This window comes from Silurus aristotelis (assembly GCF_946808225.1).
Source record: "Silurus aristotelis genome assembly, chromosome: 22".
In the NCBI taxonomy this organism is placed as follows: Eukaryota; Metazoa; Chordata; class Actinopteri; order Siluriformes; family Siluridae; genus Silurus; species Silurus aristotelis.
This window is the reverse complement of record NC_139595.1, coordinates 19,378,153-19,403,926: the sequence shown is the minus strand read 5'-3', so window position 1 is coordinate 19,403,926 and position 25,774 is coordinate 19,378,153. Positions and strand designations below refer to the sequence as shown.

The following is a 25,774-nucleotide window of genomic DNA, read 5'->3' as shown; positions in this document are numbered from 1 at the left end:
CCACCCAGCGTTTGCAAACTGCATCCTTGTCTAGCAGAGCGAGAGAAAAAAGCATCAGAAAGGGTTGAGAGAGAGAGAGAGAGAGAGAGAGAGAGAGAGAGAGAGAGAGAGAGAGAGAGAAGGAGAGAGAGAGAGAGAGAGAAGGAGAGAGAGAAGGAGAGAGAGAGAGAGAGAGAGAGAAGGAGAGAGAGAGAGGGAGAGAGAGGGAGAGAGAGAGAGAAGGAGAGAGAGAGAGGGAGAGAGAGGGAGAGGTAGGCAGCTGGAGTCTTCTGCACAACTGTAGCCAGTCTCGGAGTCTGAACACTGCCAAGAGGCGAAGACAGGAGCCACTGCCGCACTTCAATGAGAACGACACAAGCCCAAGAGCGAGAGAAGCTCCGACTGAGGTAAGAAGCTTTGTTTTATTTGATTTTTTTTTCTATTCTTTTTATAATCCTCCTGTGCAACAAGCATCAGTATGAAAGGAGCAGATTTATTATAAGAGCATGCATATGAATGAGGGAAGGTTTGTTTCCTGTCAATTTGCTGCAATAGAATAGAATAGAAAAGAATAGAAGTCAGGATCTCAGGATGGAATATAATATGACTGATATCAGCACAAATATCCGCATATGATCAATAATCTCACTTCTGAACAAGTTCTACCAGAGCCTGCTTCACTGCCGTGTTGTGATGATCAAGATGAGGATGATGATGAGGATGATGATGGTTAAGATATAATCTCGTGCATTTCTAAGACCTCAGTATTTTGCAACAAAAGGCTCCAGGATTAAATGATATGAAGTGTGTGGTGAGGCGGTGAATGATGAGCGTGTGCTTCTGGATGTGAAGGATGAATGAAGTGTTTGTTAAGCTGTTCCACTCCTGTTGCTTTATCTCTTCATTGCTGAAAGTGTGTGTGTGTGTGTGTGTGTGTGTGTGTGTGTGTGTGTGTGTGTGTGTGTGTGTGTGTGTGTGTGTGTGTGTGTGTGTGACCGGGGACCTGTTTTATGCACATTAATATTACTTTGATGCGTCAAACCCACACTCACACACACACACACACACACACACGGTCATTCTCTCTGTGAGTCCCTCAGAGTTGTATCTTGGGTCCTGTTAAACAAAAAAAATGAGAGCTTGACTTTTTAAACGAGGTAAAGACAGGGCTTCATCAGGTATGATCCAGACGTCGTGTATCATCCATCATACATATTCCACATGCGTTTACAATTCGCAGCTTGAACGCAACACACAATGAAACAATATCTCCTGAAATGTCGTCTGGATCTGAGGAAAGCCCGGGTGCTGGAGATCACTGCGGGACTTCTGAAGATAGCATCAGGAAAACAAATCAACAACATGTACTGGTTGAGATAAAACCCCTCTGATGGTTAGGTCCAGGTCTGGTGTGACATTTACATTTGGCTCTCAGATGAACTGAGAGAAAGAGAGAGGGAGAGATTTATACATCTGAGCCGGACGCATAATGGCACGGCTGTTTGGCGCAAATGAAAGTGCGCATTTCCTCCGAGTCGGTGCCACATGTATAATTGCCTTTCCACGCAGACATGAATTATGAGACTCGCATTTGCACTCGCAATTACGGGTCGCATTCATTCTTCTCTCTCTCTCCCTCTTTCTATTTCCTATGAACAGAGGATTAGCGTGGATGCAATTTGCCTCATAATGAGATAAAAGTCAGAGACAATCAATTTATTTATTGTAGAGGATATAATAACACGGATGCCTCCGTCCTGGCATGTGCACACGTCCCGTCTTTTTCTTACACGGCCTGGTAGTTAAACACGGCTCGGAAAACCAGGAAAAGAATCGTCCGGGGAGATGGAGGGACTGCACTACTGCTGCTGCTGCACCGCACATAGTATATCTAAAGTATGCAAATAAAAACAGGCAGCACTCGTGATACCAAGCAGCCGATTCAGGGTGCATTAATGCTAACGACTCCGTAAGACCACCGCAGAGGACAAAAAAAACCTCGGTTAATTCCAGGCAGCGTAATGAAATCACAGGAAGTGCCGTCTCTAATAAGGCACAGCTCACACGAGCGCCTTGATGATCGCCTGTGAACCTGGATGTATCAAAGCCTGAACCTCCGGCCAGCAAATCATGGAGCCAGAGATTTGATCTGTATCAAAGTTTCAAAACAAGGACGACAGGGCATTAATATTACAGAGGAGACGGCAGCTGTGAAAATTGTCCAAAGTAAGAGTTGGATGAAGAGAGAGATACCGAGAGAGAGAAAGAAAGAGGTGTAGAAAAGCTCCGGGGCTCCACCATGTGGTCAAAAACGGAAATGCCATTTTCATCTCCAAGACCTCCCAACCTTATATTCATTTAGTTTTTTGCTGTAAATTTTGTCACTCTATACACACTTTCATAATTTCATTCATTTTTTGCTAATTATATATACACACACACACACACACACACACACACACACACACACACACACACACACACATATAAATATGAATATAATAATAATTGTTTTATATTTAAATATATCTATTTTATATCTGAAACCCTTAGCTCACAATCCTCAGTAAAGATCAACAGTTGTAACTTCTTTCTTTCTTTCTATCCATCTCTTTTTTTCTTTCTTTCTTTCTCTCTTTCTTTCTCTCTCTCTTTCTCACTTTCTTCCTCTCTATTCCTTCCAGAAACGTTACAGGTCTATGACATCATCCACGTCCGGTGTTTTATTGTTACATCTCTAATTGGAACGCTCGATCATAATAATACGAAGAAGAAGAAGAACTGTGGAAGTCGTTTTAATTGTTAAAAAGGGAGTCGATTTTCTTTCACACACTTAAACTCACACACACACACACACACACACACACACACACACTCAAACACACACATGAAGCCTGAGGGCCTGGAGGAGATTAACATCGGAAGCCGAGGCAGGATTACGTGCAAGAAGCATTTGCGCTCTACAGAAAGCCATTAGCGGACTTGCTCGGCTTTTCAATTACCAAAGCAATCTCGCGCCGTCTTTTTTTTTTTTTTTTTTGGAAGGGCCGCGATTATTCTGTCCTTCATTTTAAACACAACACTTACTTCCCAATTGGCCGTGCTGTTGGGAATCTTTGCAGACAGACACGTCGTGGCGGGGATGAGGGTGCAGGTCTGTTTCTGCTCGGCGTTGGGAGAAGGCTGGAAGCCACACTGCTCTGTGATTATGACAAATGTGTTGAGACTCTGGTGTTATTTTATTTTATTTATTTATTTTTCTTCATCCTGCAGTAGAGAGCAGCCGTTGCTACGAGACGCCACATCCAAAAAACTCCCGAGTACACACACACTCCTGTTGGTCTCTGAGCCTCAGGGTTATGTTGAACCCATAATAAAAAGATATTTTTATGCTGTAATGTGACCCTTCTACAGCCCTCAATCAATTTTTGCAAACCCTCGTTTATTTACCCTGATTAAGGGCACCTGAATGACCTGTAGAGCAGATTTACAGAAAATTCATACAAGCTTTACACATAGATTTAGTGTCCAGACATGTTTCACGTGTAGTGTGCATACATATACTATAGAATTACAATATAACATACATTTATTATAGAATTACAATATAACATACATCTACTATAGAATTATGTCATACATCTGTTATATAATCAATCCTAAATGACTCACGAATCATTTTGCTTCACGTGATTGTAAGTGATTCATTTCTGTTCATATGATTTTTACACGATTTATTTTTTCGTGTTTTTTTTTACACACGACAATCATATAATCCTACATCTTACATCTTTTATATAATTACAATATAACATGCATTTATTATAAAAAAAAACATCATTTATTTATTATATAATTGCAATATATCATCTGTCATATAATCAGAATCTATCATACAGCTGTCATGTCATTGATCATTGAGGTTTTGGGGATTTTTGTTTTTACAAAAATTTACATTTATTTAATTTAATTATTTATTTAATTTTTGTTTATTGTAAATAATTCATCTATTTCCATATGATTTTTTTACACATTAATCACAATCATTTTTGAATTATTCATTAATTTCCGCGTGTGATTTCTACACGATTTGCTCATCACCCCTTTTTATCATGTTTCGTTTGTTTTCTAGTAATACACCGTTCCCGCTCTGAGATTTCAAGTGATTACACGTGATCCTAGACAACACGACCTCGTTGTCCTCCTACGTGATCGTCACACGATGGATTTATTTTTACGTGTGAAGGTTCGACAGCGCGGTTCATGCGTGTACATGTGATTTCATGATTCCAAGCGTGATTATGTTTTCAAACAGCGACAACTGCATTTTCTCCACGCGTGCAATTTCAGGCTGTAGCATGAGACGTGTTCGAAATATAACCCTGCCATTCACGTGTGGAAAAACCTGGATGTGAACCAGGAAAAAGACTGCGGTGGAGAAGGAACCTGAAAGAACCTTAGAACCTGATTTAAGTTGCTGTTTCCTCCAAGTCGAGTGAAAGCATCCTGTCAGTCAAAAAGCCGAAGAAACAAACAAACGCGTGCCTTTCAGCTAAAGGCAATTACTACACGAGGCAACAAGCTGAGAGGGATTTGAATCCGACCCCAGACGCGCCGCTACACTTAATCAAAGTCGAGCGTATCGATCGGGTTATATGAGCGGCCTTTGGTGCACCCTTGTGCATTGATGCACCTGCGCTTTACTTTCTGCAGCTTAATCCGGGCATGAAAAACCGGCGAGCGTAAACAGATCTGACATTGTGAAAAGCAGGACGGCCCGATGCTCCGTGAATAAGATTTGTTGCAGCGCTTTATTGAGTTGCAGCCCTTGTTTTGCCGGATTATTCATTGTTAGCGCTGGCGCTGGCACGAGGGAGACGATGTCATATCGATCGATAGCTCCCACACATAATGAGGATGAGAACGTTTTGGGAAAAAAAAAGGATTCAACAATGAGAAAAGTGACTTGTGCAATCAGGCATCTGTAATGGTGTCATTCTGGATGTTGGAGATCATCACACCTGTTCCTACAAAACCTCCAGATCCAGATAATGGAGTAGAGTCATTATCTAGATTTTTTATCCAATAACGTTCACCGTGAGCAGACTCGGTGGTGTGATCACGAGTGGATCCAGTTGAATTCTGATTGGTGTTGATTCTTGTTCTAGAACCTCATACACAAAATACTGAACCTTTACATGAGCTACAACAGCAGAAGAACACATCAGGTTCCACTCCTAAGTCTGTTTTTTCTGGAGGGCTTTTCTGCTGACCAAAGTTTTAACAGACTCCCCAGAATCTAGTCCGGCTATTCTGCTCTCTCATGAACAGGGAATGTTTCTTGTTTTCTGGATTGTGATTGGTCAGATTGAGTGGATTCTTCTCTAGAAGCTCTTGACAGGAGTGTAGCTGTAAATTTCAGGTTTGTATGAAGAATCGTATAGTTCCAGTAAAAAAAAGCTCAGGTCGTATCCCTCACACTGATATTGTGAAGTTGCTTTCACCTTGAGGTTCCTCAGTGACATGAGATGCTGCGAGGTCATTGTAGGATCATTTATAGCTGCTGTAGCATCAATGAGAATATGAATTAACTTTGTCTGCTGCGGTATCAGAGGAACCAAACGAACCAGGACATTGTTGTTAGCTAAATAATGATTTTTCCATCTAGTGGAACTCGACGATGCCAGAGCTGCATAATAATAACAGTATTATAAAGCTTTTACATTCATTTTGAGTTCCATCTCTGTTCGAATGATGGATGAATCTTGTGATAAAAATATATTAAGTTTTCATTTCCTATCAAAAGCCTGGTAATGCATTAAACACGTTTCTCCTCTGTGACAGGAAGTTGGCATGCAAACTCACTTGCGCTCACTTTTTTTCCGCTTTCTCATTTTTCCAGGGATTCAAAGGAAGATCAAAGCCACCATCTACGATGCCAGAGTTGCTGATCCAAGCGTTTAGATCTTTCTCCATTCAGCACCGCCTTCCTTATTAGATTATTCATCTGGGATCAAACCCAAGCTCGAGAATAAATTGGAAACAGCCGAGCGATGAATCCCTTCTTCTGGCTGTTTGCGCTGGTTTCCCTCCTCCCCCTGGTTTTGGCTGTGAGGAATCAGGGGATGGTTATCCGCCTGCAGCAGCCGGACGGACGAGTGCTACACAGGTCCAAGCGTGACTGGATGTGGAGACAATTCTTCCTGTCGGAGGAATACACAGGAAGCAACTATCAGTACGTGGGCAAGGTGAGAGACGCCACTGTCTGTGAATCCTCCATCCCCCATCCCCATTTTTATCTCCATCACCCCACTAGCCCCAACATCCATCCACCCCCTCCTACCCCCCTAAAGGCTTCTACTTAAATTAGAATTGACTTCCAAACAAGGCCTCGAGGGAGGAAATGTAAAGGAATGAAAAATCTCTTTTGAGGTTTATGTGGCATGACATAATATTTAAATACGGGTGCCATAGTGAGTCCGTTATCAAAGCAGGAAAAAATAAAGCCGAGGAAATGCGAATTACACAGTCGCAGATGCATGAATATTCAAAGACGAGCTAAAAGGAGAAAGGGAAAAAGGGGTGAAGAGGGAAAGCAGACGTGGGCCGAGGGGTGGGCGTTTGATAGAAGGAGAATATTTTGTAGCAAACGTTGTGCTGGTTTTACTGTTCTCATTTCTAGGACAAAGTGACTCGCGAGGGACCTGACAGGAATCGACAATTACAGGCTATTTCATTCTCTTTCTCGATGCTCCCGCTCTCTCTCTCTCTTTTTTTATCCGTTGACTTCCTACCCATCTGCAGCGCCCGTGTGAAAGGAGGATTTGCAATTCATCAAGCTGCAATTCAGAGGCGATGCCAAATTTATGCCACATTAACCATGAAAGAGGAGCCCACACCAGCACTCATCAGCACGTTCTCTGTTCCTGACATGGCGTGATCACAATGTATAATTTGCTACGCTAAAAATATAATGCAACTTTTCCTGTTGCAATTGAATGCAACAGTTAGAAGAATGAGAGAGAGAAAGAGCGAGAGAGAGAGAGAGAGAGAGAGAGAGAGAGAGAGAGAGAGAGAGAGAGAGACAGACAGAGGCATCCAAACAGAGGCAGGGAGATTTTCAGGTCAACACTCGTCTATTTCACAGGTTTTTGTTGTGCTAGAAAGGGTAACATGGCTATTCTGAGCAGGCTACGCTACTGTACATTTCAATGCCCAGCCTTCCAAATGACCACCTCATTAAAAAAAAACTAATTTTGTCTGTTTAAATCTAATTAAATTCACTAATCTAATTAAAAAACCTTATAATCTGGTTAGCAAAGAATGAATGCTAACAGCGCCGGTCATGTTAGCATATAACCCCTGCTTTTGCTTGATTGAAGTCCCACTTTCAGTTAATTAAAAGGCTAATCGGGTGAGTCTTAAATGTCAATTAGCATCGTCTTTATTTGCTAGCATCAGCAAAGTTAGCATATAACATTCAGACTTGAAGAATGTAATATGCTAATGCAAAATCGAACAGCGTGCGACGTACTTTGAAGATAATCTGCTTTCTGGATTCATTTTTAAAATGGGGATCGCAGTAATGTAGTTAAAGATTTCATACTGCAATAGATTTTTATCCACATTGAACACTTTCCTTTTTACATGTTTTATTCCTCCTCAAGTTTCTGCCAGACTTCTGGCGGTTCCAAAGCTTCGGCACTGGACAAACTCCGATAAATTTGAAACGAACAAATCTTCACTTTTAGAAAACGTATGCACTCATCATGCAGTAGATTAGAAAAACGTGTACAGCCATATATTCATGCCAGTTTTTAAATCAGGTGCATAAAACACTAACAACTATGTATATACAGATCAAGAGCTTCAGGTAATGTTCACATCAAACATCAGAAAGGAGAAAATATCTGAAACTTTACAGTGGCGTAGTTGTTGGTGTCAGATGGGCTGGTTGCTTTAGAAAACAATGTGAGCTACAACACCTAATAAGATGGATATTAGGTCTTTTATATTATGAAGGTCTGCGGACTACAACACCTAATAAGCAAAATGAGAAGAGAATGACCAGACCAGCCTGATGTGTCTCTATAGTAACTAAAATAAATCACCCTTTGCAACCGTGTTGCGCTGACAAACATCTCAGAACGCACAACATATCAAAGCGTTAAGGTGGATGGGCTTGGCGAGAAAAAGACACATCAGGTTCCATTCCTGTTCTGAAAGAAAATAGAATAGGAAACCCAAGACCCTGATGTTGTCTTTTGTTCTTGTGGCTCATCCAATGTTCAAGGTTCAACTCTTTGTGTGTAGCGAGATGTGGAGCATCTGTCACAGCTCTTAGAAAAAAGCAGTTACTATAGTAACAATATTGTTTTAGAAAATGCTCATTTATATAAACATGAAGTATGATGAGATACACATGATACAGAAACGCATTACAGATAGATCTTACATACAAACTGTAAAAGAATGGATATTCACATGCTTCATTTTACAACCTCTAATTGCTTAGTTTTGTTGTCTATTACTTTGTTCACTCGGCTGAGTTATTTCGATCGATATCTAGTCAGGAGCAGCATTAAGTCACGCATGATGTCGTGATATAACAACATTATAAATTAAATATGAACTTGACAACTCAATTAAAAAAGATAACAGAGGAGAACATTGAGATAAATCCGGTGCATATATTACAATTTCATGACTTTAATTTAGCTCATGGACCTTAATTTAGTATCTCACAGACATGTTATGTAGTGCCCACAATCACTGTGGCTATCAGATTTCAGAGCCCAAGCAATACATCCAAACATGTGCAGAACCCAGTTCTCAATACACAGAACTTTCCCAAAGACGTTTCGGACCTGATTTGTCAATGATCAATACAAAAATAAACAAAATGGAAATTAAAAAAAGATTTTTGATATGGATATCTTTTGCAAAGGTTTAGAAAACAAGGCAGACAGAACAGATTTAAAAAAGAGCCGGAAAGTAAATAAACGGCAGTCAGAAATGACACGTCTTTAACGTTTTTCTGCATTACGTTTTGCTCAGGCTCAGTACAGGGACGTGAACATTTTCAGATGTTTTATCGTGGACGTGCAACTTTTGGGAAATGATTGAAAACAAAAGTGTGGACACAGAACGTTTTTATCGGGATTAGTGTAACTGTAGCCTTAGTGATGGAGGCATGGCCTTTCTGTCTGTCTCAGTATAGGAAGTGTGGCTTTTGTTCCTTTTTGTTACTGTATTTGGTTAGGTAAAGGAGGCGTGGCTTCTATGTCTATTATTCTCAGTATTTAAAGGTGTTGATATTACACCTATTAGAGATAAACCCCCTCAGGTCATGACTGACTGCATACTAAAGCCAAAAGCAGGAATTTCCAGTAACGAGTCTGCGCTGGATTTATGCTGATCTCATGGTTACTTGCGTATTGCATTGATGCTTTTCCATGCTTGTGGTCTCAGCGTCACAAAATGCAGAAAGAAATGTTAAGAGCTCAAATGTATAAAACTACACACACAAATCTGTCAGCATGTAGAGTGTAACATTTCTGTAGCACAGCAGAGGTTTTGGCACCAATTTCGCCTTGGCAACTATTCATGTCAAACACCCACGAGCGAAAATTTGATCACGCATCAGTGAAGAGAATGTGGTGCTTCGTAGAGGGAGAATGAGACTTTTCCAGTGGAGAAACAGGTACCCGGTGAGAATTCCGTATATAATATTTACTGTCTGCAAGCCACCATCTTGCAAAAGTTACTATTAAGCGCATTCCTGAAGAGTAAATTTTAGCAGAGGACTTGTTTATCGTGCATTAATTAAACATGAATCTGATGAGCTTTTTCATCTCTAATCATCGAGTCATGATGCTAAAAAAAGCACAGATGAAAAAAATCTCAGTTTAACTCATCTAATAAGCAATGTTGGTGCAGAGAGAGAAAACGCAGAAATCCAGATCTTTTCAGTTCTATTACAAATAGTAATGCAGCTAAAGGATACACAGGGTGAGGGAGAGAAAGGGGAAAAAACCTAAATCAAAACGGACTAAAAGCCTCATTAGTGTTTAATGGAATAAGTCCCGAAGGCGTGTGCTCTGAAAACTCTCTCTGTGGTGCTTATTAGCTGCTTTTGTCCCTGGAGAGCTTCCTTTCTGAAAGCTTTTGCTGATAAGCTGCAATTCTTGGCTGAGAATCCATCAGTGGGACAAAAACCACTAAAACAACATGAAATTAACATTTTCAAAACCAACACACAGTGTGTTCAAAACATGGTGAAAAGAAATATGTCCAAGTGTGGGAGTCAGTGTGTCCTAATGTACGAGTTAAATGTGTCCCAGTGTGGGCGTCAATGTGATCTAGTGTGGAGTCAGGGTGATCCAGTGTGGGCGTCAATGTGATCTAGTGTGGAGTCAGTGTGATCCAGTGTGGGCGTCAATGTGATCTAGTGTGGAGTCAGTGTGATCCAGTGTGGGCGTCAATGTGATCTAGTGTGGAGTCAGTGTAATCCAGTGTGGGCGTCAATGTGATCTAGTGTGTAGTCAGTGTGATCCAGTGTGGGCGTCAATGTGATCTAGTGCGGGAGTGAATATGATCCAGTGTAGGAGTGATTATGACCCAGTGTAGGAGTGAATTTGATCCCGTATAGGAGTGAATATAATCCAGTGTATGAGTGAATATTACCCAGTGTAGGAGTAAATATGATCCAGTGTAGGAGTGAATGTGATCCAGTGTAGGAGTGAATATGATACAGTGTAGGAGTGATTATGATCCAGTGCAGAAGTGAATATGATCCAGTGCAGGAGTGAATATGATCCAGTCTGGGAGTGAATTTGATCCCGTATAGGAGTGAATATAATCCAGTGTATGAGTGAATATTACCCAGTGTAGGAGTAAATATGATACAGTGTAGGAGTGAATGTGATCCAGTGTAAAGGTAAATATGATCTAGTATAGGAGTCAGTATGATACTGTTTAGGCATCAATAGCATTTCAGGTGGTAGTCAGTTTAATCCAATAAGTGCATCACTATGATACACTGTGGGCATCAGTTTGATCCACTGTGGGTGTCAATGTGATCCAGGGTTCATGTCAGTGTGATCCAGTGTTTGCAATAATAGCATCCCAGATGAAATTCAGTATAAATAAAATAAGGCGTTAATGCGATCCAGTGTGGGAGTCAAAGTAATCTGGAGTGGTCATCACTGTGATCCAGTGTGGGTATTATTGTGTCCCAGAGTGGTCAGAAATAAGTAACACCCCTGTCTTTCCCTGTTCTTCCAGCTTCGCTCGGATAAGGATAGAGGAGATGGCACAGCGCGCTACGTCCTCTCCGGAGAAGGAGCAGGCACAATTTTCCGCATAGATGAAAAATCAGGTGATCTCCATGCCACTCAGAGACTCGACAGAGAAGAAAAATCATTGTATACACTACAAGCACAGGCCTTCAACAAATACACTGGTCTTCCTCTGGAACCAGCCACAGAGTTTATTGTCAAGATTCACGACATCAACGACAACGAGCCCAAGTTCACACAGGCCGTCTACAGCGCCAGCGTCCCCGAGATGTCTGACGTCGGTGAGGGAGCGCATATCCAGTTCCACTTGTTTTCTTGTTTTCCTGTGGCGTGTTTAATGTCACGCTGGGAGATTGCTCTCAGGCGTGATGCCTCTGTGAATCTGTCGTCCGAGAGCCTTTAAGGTCAAGGATGGCTCGATGCCTTTGGTTTTATTCAGACTTTTATTTTTCCGACAAGCCGCTGGAGCATGAAGAATGTCAGGAAATGTTGAAGTGTGATACGGGAGCAATTCTTTTTTATTTCTTTTAGCCTTTTCTCTCTTGGTAACCAGTTTTACTTCTCCTGTGCGCATAGGGATGTATGTACCTATTTTGTTTCTGGAAATTGAGCCACAGTTGAGTGGTGATGCAACCAAGGCACGAAATTGAAAGCCTGTTACAGCTCTGCTGTGTCATATTTATACATAACAGCATGCCCACAAGCATTTTTTTTCTTAATGCAATGCCTCAGAAAGTTCCAATCGTTCACTGCTGGAGCAAATCGGAATGGAAATCAGGGAGATAATTAATGGGGACACTTCATCGTGCCTTAAAACAATCAGTTCCATCTACAGGGCTATAACTTATCAATCTGAATTTGCTAAACTAAATTTTAGCCAGGGGTTCAACAGGATTAAATGGCAGAGGATTCAACACTTCGCCCTGCAGTATACCTTTAGGTCTATGTTAGAAAAGCTCATAAAAACCAGGTAGCTAGCTTGGGTACTAAGGTAATCATGTAATTAAAGCCTAATCAGACGTAGCCTACCACAGTAATCTTTGGGTATTATATATTCAAAGATATATATTAGATAGATACATAGAAAATAATGTGATATTACTTGAAATCACACTTACTTTCCCTATATAATATAACTTTGTTTTATAGTTTAACACATTTTATTTATGTAATCTGTAATTTGCCATGGCCAGTTTAACACCCACAAAAGCAATCATTGATGATTTTCATTTGCAATTTTTTTAATTGTTACAACTCTAAATTCTTATTGGTCAGAAAGTGTTGATTCAATCACAGGTTTTTATTTATGCGCTCATTTTATAGTATAATGATTCACTCGTGGTGGCTGAAGAATTTCAACATTACCTGATTTAAAAACATTTACCAAAAAACATTGACCATTGAAGAGTCATTATCAGCCAGGATTGAGGGGGACAGTGGTTAAGTTTGAGTGAATGAAAATCGTAAACATAATTTGTTTGTTCACAATGTAAACAATACACTGTTGTGTAGTAAAAATGTCTAACCTGTGAGCACAACACGTATAATTTATTATAATTACAATATTTGTTTAAAATCTACTTATAGTCCAAAACTATTTCCAGCTAAGAAATTAAAGTTTAAAGGTTTTGCTGAAGGTCCTACAAGTGCCTCATAGTCTGTTAGTCCTGGGAATTGAACTTGCAACCTTCTGGTGATGGGGGCAGAACTGAAGCTCCTTCGATCATCAGAGTGTGTTGATGTCAAAGCAGTAAGAGTAAAGGAGAGGGCAAAGTGATGAAGTAGGTCTACATCTTTAGTGGGAGTCTGCGAGACAGAAAGGAAAATAACTCCAACTGAGCAGTTTTAAAAAAAATTGCTTTTGCATTACATTTCCGAACCATCCGTGATTATTATTTTTTTACTTCCTCAAAGATGAGATATCGCATTAGCAGCATGACGCAATGCACCAAAACTAATGCTAAACTGATAACTGCTGTACTGCGGATTGCATTTCTATTTCTGGCCTGGAAGCAGTAGGTGGGTGTGATGATATCCAAAACGAAGTTGTCATAGTGTGCGGAAACATTAAACTGCACCGTGGGAGGCCAACGACATGTAAGAGTATCCTACGGTCTCCATAAAAGAAAATAGCAGGGAAGTGAGATGGCAAATATTATCTTTAAATTAAACCTAAACTTCTCACATTACATAATACTTAGAACAGTTTAGGGAGGAAATATGATCTTAAACTACATTTTTACACTTCAGTTAATTCTTGTCTAATGTTCGAGGTGTGTTTTTGTGTGTATGTGTGTTTTGTAATTCCGGATTTTAATGACAGCACAATGCAGGGGTCTCCAAACTTGTGTGTGTGTATATATATATATATATATATATATATATATATATATATATATATATATATATAAAGTGTGTATGTATCAAATGGCACTGTATTTAAATTTAGATTGTAGCTCTTAAAGAAAAAAATGCACAAAAACCATGTATGTATACACAATTTCCCTGAAATGCTCTTGCAATCAAGAAGCAACTCTTCCATGACCCTGTAGTGGGAAAAAACCCGGTCGTTGAGAGAATTTAGCAGAATTTTCCTGTAGCTGGAAAGTGTATTAGGTAGCTGTAGTAATTCTGGTTAAAAACTAAACAAGGTGACCATAAACTAAAGACCACAGACTGATCAATGCTTAGTATCTCTTAGCGTAAGTATCGGCCTCATTCAGAATTTATTTAGTTATTGTTTAAACATAGAAGCGTTCTCAAATCTAACACAGAATTCTTCACAGAAATCCTGTAGCTTAGCTAAAAAGTCTAAGCAAAAATAATGATGAAAAATATAGCAACAACTTTTTTTTTTTTATTACATAAGTTACATTGATTATTGTAGCTTTAAATTTCTTACCAAAATCCTGTCAGATTAACCAGCGAGCTAGAAATTCAGGGTATTTGTGAACAATTCTGAATTCCTTGCTGAAATCAGGTTAGCTTAAGTCAGCCATCTAGCTTGTAATGCAAAAGGTCTACAAACATTTATGAAGGTATGTAAAAATTTCTCACAGAAATTCTGTCAGGTTAGCTCATGCTAGCCATCTAGCTAGGAATGCAAAAGGTTTTACGAACATTTACGAATGTACGTTATAAATGTCCTTTAAAGAAATTCTGTCAGGTTAGCTCATATCAACCAGCTAGCAAATCTGAAAAACATGCTAATAATATTCAAAAAATTGCATTAGCTGAACAGCAAGACCAGGTATAGCATGTGAAGGAAGTTTTAAAGCCACACCCAGATACCTATTGATGACTTTAAACCACACCCACTGAGAGAAGAACATTCTATAAAGTTGATTAGCGAGGCTGAGCTCAGGTACGTCTGTGATGTGCAGATGTGTTCGTTTCAGTGCAGCATGAGCATGTCGTATTTAAGAGTTAATGCTGTGCTTGTGAAGGTAGTCTAGAATAAATGTATTATATAGTGCTAATGAATGCAAAAGTAGGTGCAGGTAAAAAAAGGACATTGACCTTTCCGTTCTATATGAAGCTTGGATAAGTCCATTTGCATTTTTTATCACATCGTCCACTTTACATCTCATTTCAATTCCGTCTTTATCACCGACTTGTCACACAATCAGGAGGGATGTTCTTGTGGTGACACAGAACTCAGAGAAAATGACTCAGATATGCAGTAGATTATACATATTCATGAGCACTGCTGCTGCTGCTGCTGAAGCTGAAGCTGCTGATGCTTGCTGTACCGGGACCGTCCCAATCCTCAAGAACAGGATTTGTCTGTCCGGGGTCTTTATCATGAGATTAATCAGCCGACACTTTGCTCTAACGGCAGCGTAAGAGCTCATGTTCAGAGGGATGACTCTTACCTAAAGAACATAATGTTAGCACAAAGTCACTTGTTCACTCGGTCTGTAGGTCACAGGCTAATTTCCTCTATCCATCATTTATTACCGGAGGCTAGCAGGAAGTCCAATTACAAAAAAAAGAAAGAAAGAAAAACGCACAAGCTAACATCGCTGTTTCCTCTGTTATTCTACCACAGCCCTGCTGAATTCCAGATTCTGAGTTTTGTCAAAAGTGTAGCTGCAAATCACAGGTTTTATATAAATTCACTTGGACTAATACGTTATGGTTTCCATAGTAACAGCTCTTTCACAGGGAATTATACAGTGGCAGGTCACATAAACAATTGAAAAATGTGTCTTTGTTGAATTTTATTTCTTTATTTTTTTAAATTCAATATCAATGAAAGGAGTCTCCAGTGTCAATCAACAGAATCTTTTCAGCAAGCTAAGAACTCCTCATTTTTTTGCAATAGAGGGTTCTTCAAGTTCATTTTTTTGAACAGGAACTGTTTCCTGATAAAGAACTAACAACTGTTTAAATTCTCAGCTAACGTGTTCTTGTTCAGTGTCCTTACTTGAGGCCTGGAGACATCAATCAGGCAACAAGACACCAAAATGTGCAATAAAATATATCCAAAGTTAATTAACAGTAAAATACATATGCAGACCTTCATGATTAAACCGAGAAGGTACGTATCAGTGCTACATACATAAGCATTTCTCCTCAAACTATGACAGTGGCAACCTGATAAATATCTTGGGAAAGATAGTAGAAAGAATTCACACAAACTAGTAGGTGAGTTGCTTCCAGTAAAATAGCTGAAGAACTTGAAATATTTCCAAACAGGAACCCTTAATGGAAAATTTCAATTGTGGTAGGGTGGGTTGGGCTCGGTAGTTAAAATGTTGGACTTCTGTAGGTCATGGGTTCATATCCCAGCACCTCTGCTGCGTCGTTTAGCACGGCCCTTAACCCCCAACTGCTCAGTTGTATAAATGAGAGAGTATCTCTCGATAAGACCGTCTGCTAAATGTCACAAATGTAAATCTACACTTTAACTAAGTTGTTGAGGAGATCTTTATTTTTTAACAACATATTCCTCGTTTCTTCCTGTCTGGTTCTTCTCAAGGTTTCTTCCACCTACCATCTAAGGAAGATTTTCCTTTGCTATAGTCTCTCTAGGCTTGCTCATCAGGGATAAATACACATACATTTCAAAATAATTATAAAAAAAAATATATCAATATTTTTTTCTTACATTCTGTAAAGCTGCTTGGAGACAATGTTCATTGTTAAAAGTGCTATAAAAAAAACATTTAATTGAATTGAACTGAATATAATCGATGCCAAACTGGCAAAATATCTACGTAAACATGTGACCCCACTGATGGTCAATCTTGTCCTGTTATTCTCAGGGACCTTCGTGATAGAAGTCAACGCGACAGACGCAGACGACGCTTCATACGGGAACAGTGCCAAGCTCGTCTACAGTATACTACAAGGGCAGCCGTACTTCTCTGTGGAACCAGAGACAGGTGTGTCCTTTCAACATATGGTTACAACTGTCATTTCCAGGTTTTGTTCCTTTGAAAAGATTGATGTCTATGTAAATTAAATGAGGCCTGCAGATCACAGCATGGGTTTGAATTTGTATGCTCCGTGCTGCAAATAACATATTGCGTTTGAAAGGCATTATTTAAAACCAGACCGCATTTAAATATTGACACAGGCCTGCTAGGCTATGTATATTTTTTTGTCATTTTTTATTTATACTCCTGTAAATGCACAAAAATTCCCCTGGACCCTTCGTTCACGTTTGCTGAGTGTTCCCGTTATGTCCATTACGAAGACATTTTACCCCATGGGGGTACTGCAATATGGTGCCCCTCCCTGCCACTGCTCCATTTTCCAAAGACATTGCGACACGGCAGTCTTTATATAGACAGACAAATTCTGCCTTAGACATTCACTTATGATTATACTTTAGTTTTTTTCTTCATTGCACAAAAAATGACTTTTAATTTTTAAGTATGTAGTAATTCTGGTGTGGTGTGTACCTTGAATAATAAATGTGAGGTATTTACAGCAGTACTTGGTGCTATTCTGCTAGAATTACTTGCTTGAGTGCACACAAGTTGGAAATATAAGGGCTTAAAAACTACCGTGGAAAATAAAAACTCAGATATACAGCGGTACTTGGATGTAATGAGGTTTGGTGGATACAGCATCCGGCGCAATGAATCCAAGTCTAAATAAAAGGCACTAGAGGAAGTGGAAAAGACTCTGCTGGTCCACTTGGGTTGTACTTTGCATGACTATTTCAATCAAAACAGAGCTGCACAATGTGAAAAATCCCTGAGGTGCGTTTACTGAGAAGTGTAAGTAATTGAAAGAGTTTGGAAAAATTGTTTGGTCCAAATAAATGGAACCTTTGTGAGAAACAAACCACTCAAATAGCTTTGTTGTTAGATATAGTTAATCCTATTGATGACACAATAAGGAAACCTCAAAAATAGTTGATTAAATGAGAAACTAGAAAGAATGTAGATGTTAAAACTAAACCCAAGTTTTGATGGAACATTTTAAGGGTTTGTGATACCTAGAAAAATCAACCACAAAGTAGACTTTAAACAAATCAACATCCATTATGTAAAAGACACAATCTGAAATCTAGAGATTTAGAGAGAGAGAGAACATAGGTGGTAAAAAAGAAATAAAACAACATGAAGGTAGTTCCAGTGGCGATGGAACACAGGGTTGTGATAAATCACTAAATCAATCAAGCAAGTCTTTAATATATCTGATAGATTTCATAGATTGAATTTCAGCAGTTAAATGAGGAACTAAAATAACTAGAAAACTCTATCCAAGGGAGTTCTGGTGAACTGGTACAGGAATGTCTCAAGGTCATAAATTCACTAGTTCATAATTGAAAAACTACAGAAAGGAAACAAACCTCACCATAAGTAATAATGAACAAGCAGGTGTGTTCCTGGTCCACCTGTGAGGAAAACAGAAGTTAATTGTTTAATGTTTAATATTTGCTGTCGTTTGCCAGAATCCTACCTTAAACATCTCATTGTACAATCTGTCACTGACATCTGTACATCTGACTAATTTAACTTATAAAATAGGAATGAAATATAATTGGTAAACAAGAAACTAGACAGAATGTGGACTGATAAAGAAATTTCCAGTAATGGTGAAGTAGTAGTCCAGGTTGTGAGCTCTTAAAATGACTACAATAAGCATAGTTTTGGAAGATCTCTGGTATGAACTTGAGGTCGGTCCATTGGTCACACTGAGAGAGCAATCACACTAAGAGCAATCACACACAGAACAATCACACTAAGAGCAATCATAACCAGAGCAATAACAACGAGAGCTATCACACTCTGAGCAATCACAATCTAATCAGTCACAACCAGAGTAATCACACTCAGAACAATCACACTCAGAGTAATGTGTGTGTTTTGTTGTGCAGGAATTGTGAGAATAGCTCTTTCCAGCATGGACAGGGAGGTGCGTAAGGACTACCAGGTGGTCATTCAGGCTAAAGACATGGCAGGCCAGATGGGGGGTCTGTCTGGAACCACTGTGGTCAATGTGACCCTCACAGATGTTAATGACAGCCCACCTCGCTTCGCCTACAGTAAGACATTTCAAGCATATTTAACAGAAGAACAGACTTAACTCAAGTCCCTGACAAATGAATCGACAATGAAAGCATCATCCAATTAGAATAACAAGCTCATCCATATATATTACATCCAGGCCATATAACTTAGTCTAATCATTTTTATTGCATCCACAAGCTCACTATTACACACAACTAATTGCACTTCTGATATCATTCAGGCTCATACCATTTGAGCACTTACGAGTCGGCGGAAATTGGCTCCACGGTGGGTCGGATTAAAGCCAACGACGGGGACGAGGGAGAGAACGCCGAGATGAAGTACAGGATTGTGGAAGGGGACGGAAAAGACTCGCTCGATATCATTACTGATGAGATAATGCAAGAGGGAATCATCGTTGTCAAAAAGGTAAATCTGTGATCGAGCTTCATCCAGTCATCATGTTCATGATTTGGAGGGATTCAGACTGTAATTTATATCAACAGTCTGCTACAATGTGCTCAGGAACACAGTGTCACTGCACACCTCAGTAATGATGGAACTGTAATAAATGGACAGTCGGTGTCGAGGACGTAGTTGAGGTTCCCTTTTGAGTCTGGTTCCTCCAAAGGTTTCCTCCTCTTCCCATCTCAGGGAGTTTTTTCCTCACCACAGTTTCCATAATTACAATACAATACAAATAAACATGCATTAAATCGATTTCTTTCATAAACAGCTTTTTATACAAACTCTGAAAGTTTGGTGTTAATTGAATAGTTGGTATTATTTTATAAATATATATATATATATACAATACTGTAAAAAACTAAATGCTGATATATTTTTACATTTTGGTTTATTATATACATTAGAGGTTTTTCAAAACTGTTTAGTATAAAAAATAAACCAATAAATAGATAAATAAATAAACAATTTCCACCCCAGAATGATACAGATTTTATTTCAGGTATAAACCGCTCGATTTCATGCTTTTGTTAACAAAAAAAAGCCAATACGATGATGTGAAGTGAACATGATGGTATGAAGGTAGTTAAAGCTATTTCATTGGGTATTTTTCTTTTTTTGCTATATGTTATTTGAAGTTGTTCCAGAAAATGAATTAGCACCTTCTGACCAATCCGAAAGAACGCTTGACCTTACCTAGACCTTCTCTTTAATAAAAAAAAAAAAAGTAGAAGTCAATGAATAATGCATTCTTTTTCTCTCTGTTCTTTCAGAAACTGGATTACGAGAGCAGGCGTGTGTACACCATTAAGGTGGAAGTGAGTAACACACACACGGACCCCAGTTTCCTCCATCTGGGTCCGTTCTCAGACACGGCTATCGTTAAAGTGACGGCGAAGGACGTGGACGAGCCCCCGGTGTTCAGTCGGCCGCATTTTGTTGTGGAGGTCAATGAGGACACGCCGAAGGGAAGCATCATCGGGACGGTTACAGCCTGGGATCCTGACGCCACTGATTACCCTGTGCAGTATGGAGATGATTTTTACATTTATATCGTTTTTAATTCATCTAGAAAACTTATATTATTCGATTATACACCATGTGTACACTAAATTGAAGTAACCATAAGATTGGTTTGTGCTTCATCTGAACATTTCTTTCCACATGTATTGCCTTTTTGTGGTTATAATAATCTCCACTCTTCTGGGAAGATGTTCCACTACATTTTATGGGGATTTGTGAGTCGTTCATCCACAAGGGTGTTAGTAAAGTCAGTGTAGTGATGTAGGTAAGAAGGTGAGGAGGCCTGGGGTGCAGTCAGCGTTCACATCCATCCCAAAAGGTGTTCTATATAATTCATAGATTTATAGCAGGAGATCTTTCACTCTAATCCATGTATACCAGATCTTACTAAAGATGGCTTTGTGCACAGGAGCGTTGTCATGCTGGAACATGTTTGGGTTTGTTTTTCAAAAGAATGGAAATGCATCCAAGGAGGTCCTTTAAAACCACATGCTTTCAATCTTCTGCTAACCGTTTGTCGAAGAACCACATATGGATAGAAAAGTCAGGTGTCCAAATACTTCTGTCAGTACAGTGTAGTTTTAATAGTAACGGCTTATTCACATGGACTTGTACAGATAATAATCAGACAAAAAAAAAATCACTGATATTGTTGATGATTTTACAATTATGATAGAAGTTGAGTTTGGGATCAGACAGAGGAAGAGCTGTAACTTTAGTTTTAGTTTTTTTCTCGCAGAAGTTTATTATTAAAATGTTAGTTAAAATTGTGCAAAAGTTATAATTAGATAGAGCCAGAAAGGAAATACAATAACATTTTCTGAGATAAAAATGACTGACAGTTGAAATGCACACAGTTCTTTCTTGTATTAAACGTTAGAGCATCATTCAAATTAGAGTTTTTTTTCAGAGTTTCGTCTCCACACATGCGGTTTAAAGAAGTAAAATGAGTCAGATTCGAGCGGCGGCGCTGAATAGGGTTCCATTATCACATCAATACTCCTACATAAAATATAAAAGCACAAGGCAGACACCAGAGTAATTTCAGCCTAACAATTGTTCACAGGTTTGCAATAGATGAGCACACGGATCCCGACAGACTCTTTCACATCGACCCCAGAAATGGCTCCATTACAACCCTGAAGTCTCTCGACAGAGAGGTGTCGAAGTGGCACAACATCTCCGTGCTCGCCAGCGAAATCAGTAAGTTCACTCTCGGGAGTAGAGAGAACATTTACATCACGAAGCTGAAGAATAGTTTTTTTTTTCTTCACACAATCATGCTTCTTTCTTCAACTTTTCAGACAATCCTCGTCAGAGAAGCCGAGTTCCCGTGCTGATCAAGGTGCTGGATGTGAACGATAACGCGCCCGAGTTCGCCATGTTTTACGAGACGTTCGTGTGTGAGAATGTCAGAGCTGGGCAGGTAGCCCACATTTTGTTTTTACTAAACAAGTGTTTACATTTTTGTTCCAAAGTGAAAAACACAATATAATAATAATGAAAAAAAAGACCTCAGGAAAGGCCATACTTTCTTTTATTTGATTGACAGGTACAAACTCCATACTACCTTTTTAAACAGACATACAGGTACAAAGGCCACGCCACCTTTAAAATCACTAAAGCCACGCCTCTTATACTGGAACTATATAGAAGCCCCACCTCCTTAATTAAGATTGACAATCACAATAGCCACGCCTATTTTTTTACAGGCTGTTAGATCCAGATCATTGAAATCTGCACATTGTCATGATTTCCTACAATTGACAAGCACATAAGCCACACCCCCTTTTAATGAGACTGATTAAGAGTGATTATTTGGTGCTTAATTGATTAATTAATGTATATATTTATGCTAAAAACTTTTTGTTAACTACAATACAAAATGTTTTTATATATTTAGATTTTTATCTACAGAATTAATTCAATAATATTTATTTGTGCACAATTGTGACCAAAAAGTCGTTTTATTTCCAGATGATCCAAACCATCAGTGCCATCGACACGGACGAGCCTTTGGTTGGACACAAGTTTGTCTTCAGTTTAAGCTCCAGCAATCCGAACTTTACCATCTTTGACAACGAAGGTGAATCTAAGTCTATTCAGTATGCAGAAACCATAATGTCTTTTTTTTCTTGTCTCTTCTGCCTTGTCCTTGGACTGGAACCCTGGAGATTCATCACTGGGTGTTTGAAATATTCCAGATAACACAGCGAGGATCCTGACCAGGCGGAGTGGCTTTAACAGGCAGGAGATGAGCACGTACTACCTGCCGGTGGTGATCTCAGACAGCGATTATCCCATCCAGAGCAGCACCAGTACTCTGACGGTCCGAGTGTGCGGCTGTGACAGCACGGGAAACCTGCGATCCTGCAGCGTGGACGCTCTGCTGCTCTCGGCTCGGCTCAGCACCGCCGCCCTGGTGGCCATCCTGCTGTGCATCGTCATTCTGCTCAGTACGCTTTTAAATATAATATTCATGCAGCACTCAGAAACCTTTACAGCACAGTTCAGTTCTCATATCTGACAAAGGTCAAAGGAATGTCGCTTCTATAGTCACAGCTCATTCACATTGATTCGCCCCACTGATGATGTGAGGTGGCATTTATTTAACATTTATGTAACTATAAACAGATACAAAGTACACCATTGCTATTCTTTAGTCTATAAAGCACATCAGGTTGTTCTGTTATTGGGAAATAATTAAATACAGCATAATTGTAAGTAAGCGAACAACATAGCTTTCTAAATGTTTCAAAACTTGATATCAAAAATGTAAAACACTGTCAAAATGTAACCTTTCTGCTTTCATTCATGTGCTTTCATGCTTTACAAAGGAATTGGGCAAATTTTCGTAAATCTCTTTTTTCATCCCAGTGATCGTGGTTTTGTTCTCGGCCCTGAGGAAGCAACGGCGCAAAGAGCCTCTGATCATCTCCAAAGAGGACGTGAGGGACAACGTGGTGAGCTACAACGATGAGGGTGGAGGTGAGGAGGACACGCAGGCGTTCGACATCGGAGCGCTGCGCCACCCGGAAGCCATGGAGGAAAGCAACCAGCTGAGGCGTGACATCATCCCGGACGTCCTGTTCCCGTACCGCTCACGTTCGCCCACTAACGAGTGCAGTGACCTCAGAGACTTCCTGATCAGCAGGCTGAAGGAGACGGACGCCGACCCCTCCGCTCCTCCTTACGACTCTCTGGCCACTTACGCCTACGAAGGCAACGGTTCCATCGCCGAGTCCCTGAGCTCGCTCGAGTCATCGGCTAACGAAGGAGATCATGAGTACGACTTCCTTGGCACCTGGGGGCCCGAGTTTAAAAAGCTAGCCGATCTGTACATGCTGAAAGAGCCGACATCGAATAGCTAAACGATTCCACGCAGAGTCACGTACGTATACCGGTACGGACTAAGCGGGAACTCTCGGGAACTCCTGGTGGATTTTCTACTGACTCTCAGACTTCTAACTTTCAATTTTTTGCTAAAAAAATCCTTTTCTTTTTTTTGTTCATGGTCCTGTGATGGTTTTTGTGCCAATGAGACGAGTGTTTAGTGATTTTGTCGATGCCGTTTGTTCATTAGCAACAAAGAAAAAAACAAAACGAAACGAACATTTGACCTCAACTTCATTCACTTGTGTGAAAGGTTTTACTCTCGTCATTTGCAAAACTGTGCATAAAAAAACTCACTGATCAGATCAGCAGTGTTGTGGAAACGCTGCACACACACACACACACACACACACACACAGGCTTGTTTCTGAATGTTGTTGTGTTTTATATCCATATTTTTTAATGAATATATTTTAATAAAAAATACAAATGGATCTTTGTGGTTTTCTGTAAATATTTGTGCAACATTTTATTGACCAGCAGTTTGAGCCTCATGTGTTTTACACTCATCTGATCAGCAGAAGGTTGTTAGTTCAAGACCCGAATGAATAATTATAGCAAATAAATAATAGCAGTTTTTAGAGAATTAGTAATAAATCTGATGAGTTGAGAAACAGAACAGATGAAGAGGCATGTTATTTACACTTATATCTGCTCATATACAAACCGTTTAACACCGAAATAAAAATTGTTAAAAAAGTTAAAATAAAAAACAAATTTATTATTCAGTAAATCAGAACTGTAAATAAAATAAAGTCAAATACTCATTTTTAGTACTTTACCATGAATGTTGTATTCAATTATGACCCAAGAACCACGATGTTCTCTAATCTATAAAAAGAAAACGGTCCCAACACTCGTCTCGGTCGGGTTCTGCGGAAAATCTGCGGTGGTTTTGGATAATTGCGAGATCCTCTGGGTTTTGTAGAGTTTGCTTGATTTCGCTTCATTTCTGCAATCAGTAATCAACAGGAACGCCAGAGTGAAATTCTGCACTACAGAGCCATTAAACATGAAAAGACCAAATTAGCGCTAACGTCGATCTTCAGTTCACTTCTGAAGGAGTAGTTTTACCGCCAATAAATTCAACTTTGAGCTTAATTGTGTGGAATTTTACAACAAAACAGACTTTTGTGACACAAACAGAACTGCAGTGTCGGGAAATACGTCCTTAACAGTGAAATACGTGAGAGTGAAGACAGTAGTTAGATCGATCAACATCAAGATATCACTGATCCCTTTCACATGGATGACATCACTGACATAAGGAGCAGTGAGGAACAAGTCAAGTTCCACTTGGCCAGTTGGATCATGGATGGACGTTTGATCAGGAGTTCTGTGGAACAAGTGATGAGGTAATGGAGGTAAAAAAGTAATTAGGTGTTGGAAGAGATGGAAGTGATGGAGATAAAAGCAGTAATGGGGTGATGAAGGTGATGGATGGGGTGAAAGTGTTGAAGGTGATGGAGTTTTAATCCTTCACACCATCAAACAATGTATAAAGTGCATGAGATTCTGCAGACAGGTGTGATGATTTGATGTCTGAAGGCAAAAGAAAATTTCTGAGGGAAAATTTTATTTTCAAAAGTAATTAATACATTTATTCGCAAGATAAAATTCTTGTGAAAATATTAAATATTTTGCCGAGACGCCGTAAAACGTAGTTTTCTTCACACAACCTCCTTTTTCTGTTGCATGAGATTTTTTTTCCGTGTTTTTTTTCAGAGACTCTGTAGGAACCTGCTGTGGAACCTGGAAAACACCAAAAACCCAGAGAAGCAACCTGAGGTGAAACATCTGTAGGGGTTTTGCATAAATACTCCTTATATTAACTCTTAAAATGTAAAGTTTAAAAATGATTTTACTATCAATTTATTTTGCAAATCATTTTTATTACAAATATCATTATAATTATTATTATTATTTGTATTATTATATATGATAAATTATAAATTATACAATAATTTATAACACATCTTTCAGCATCTAATTTCCTGCTATTCTTCTTTTACCCTAAACCATATTATTATTATTATTATTATTATTATTATTATTATTATTATTATTATTATTATTATTATTATTATTATTATTATTACTTTAGTTGCAATGATCAGTCATAACCAGCAGATGGCGAGATAG

The 25,774-nt window shown here is 39.3% G+C and overlaps 1 protein-coding gene across 1 annotated transcript; it reads left to right on the top strand.

Moving 5' to 3' along the window:
• cdh10a (cadherin 10, type 2a (T2-cadherin)) lies at positions 1-24,066 on the top strand. The gene is made up of 12 exons (XM_083525695.1): positions 1-386; positions 5,882-6,227; positions 11,266-11,560; positions 16,550-16,669; positions 18,619-18,786; positions 18,993-19,180; positions 19,990-20,243; positions 21,306-21,442; positions 21,544-21,665; positions 22,217-22,325; positions 22,444-22,695; positions 23,117-24,066. The coding sequence occupies exons 2-12, from the start codon at positions 6,033-6,035 to the stop codon at positions 23,608-23,610; spliced, it is 2,334 nt and encodes a 777-aa protein (XP_083381821.1). The 5' UTR covers positions 1-386; positions 5,882-6,032; the 3' UTR covers positions 23,611-24,066.
• The last annotated feature ends 1,708 nt before the right edge of the window (positions 24,067-25,774 follow it).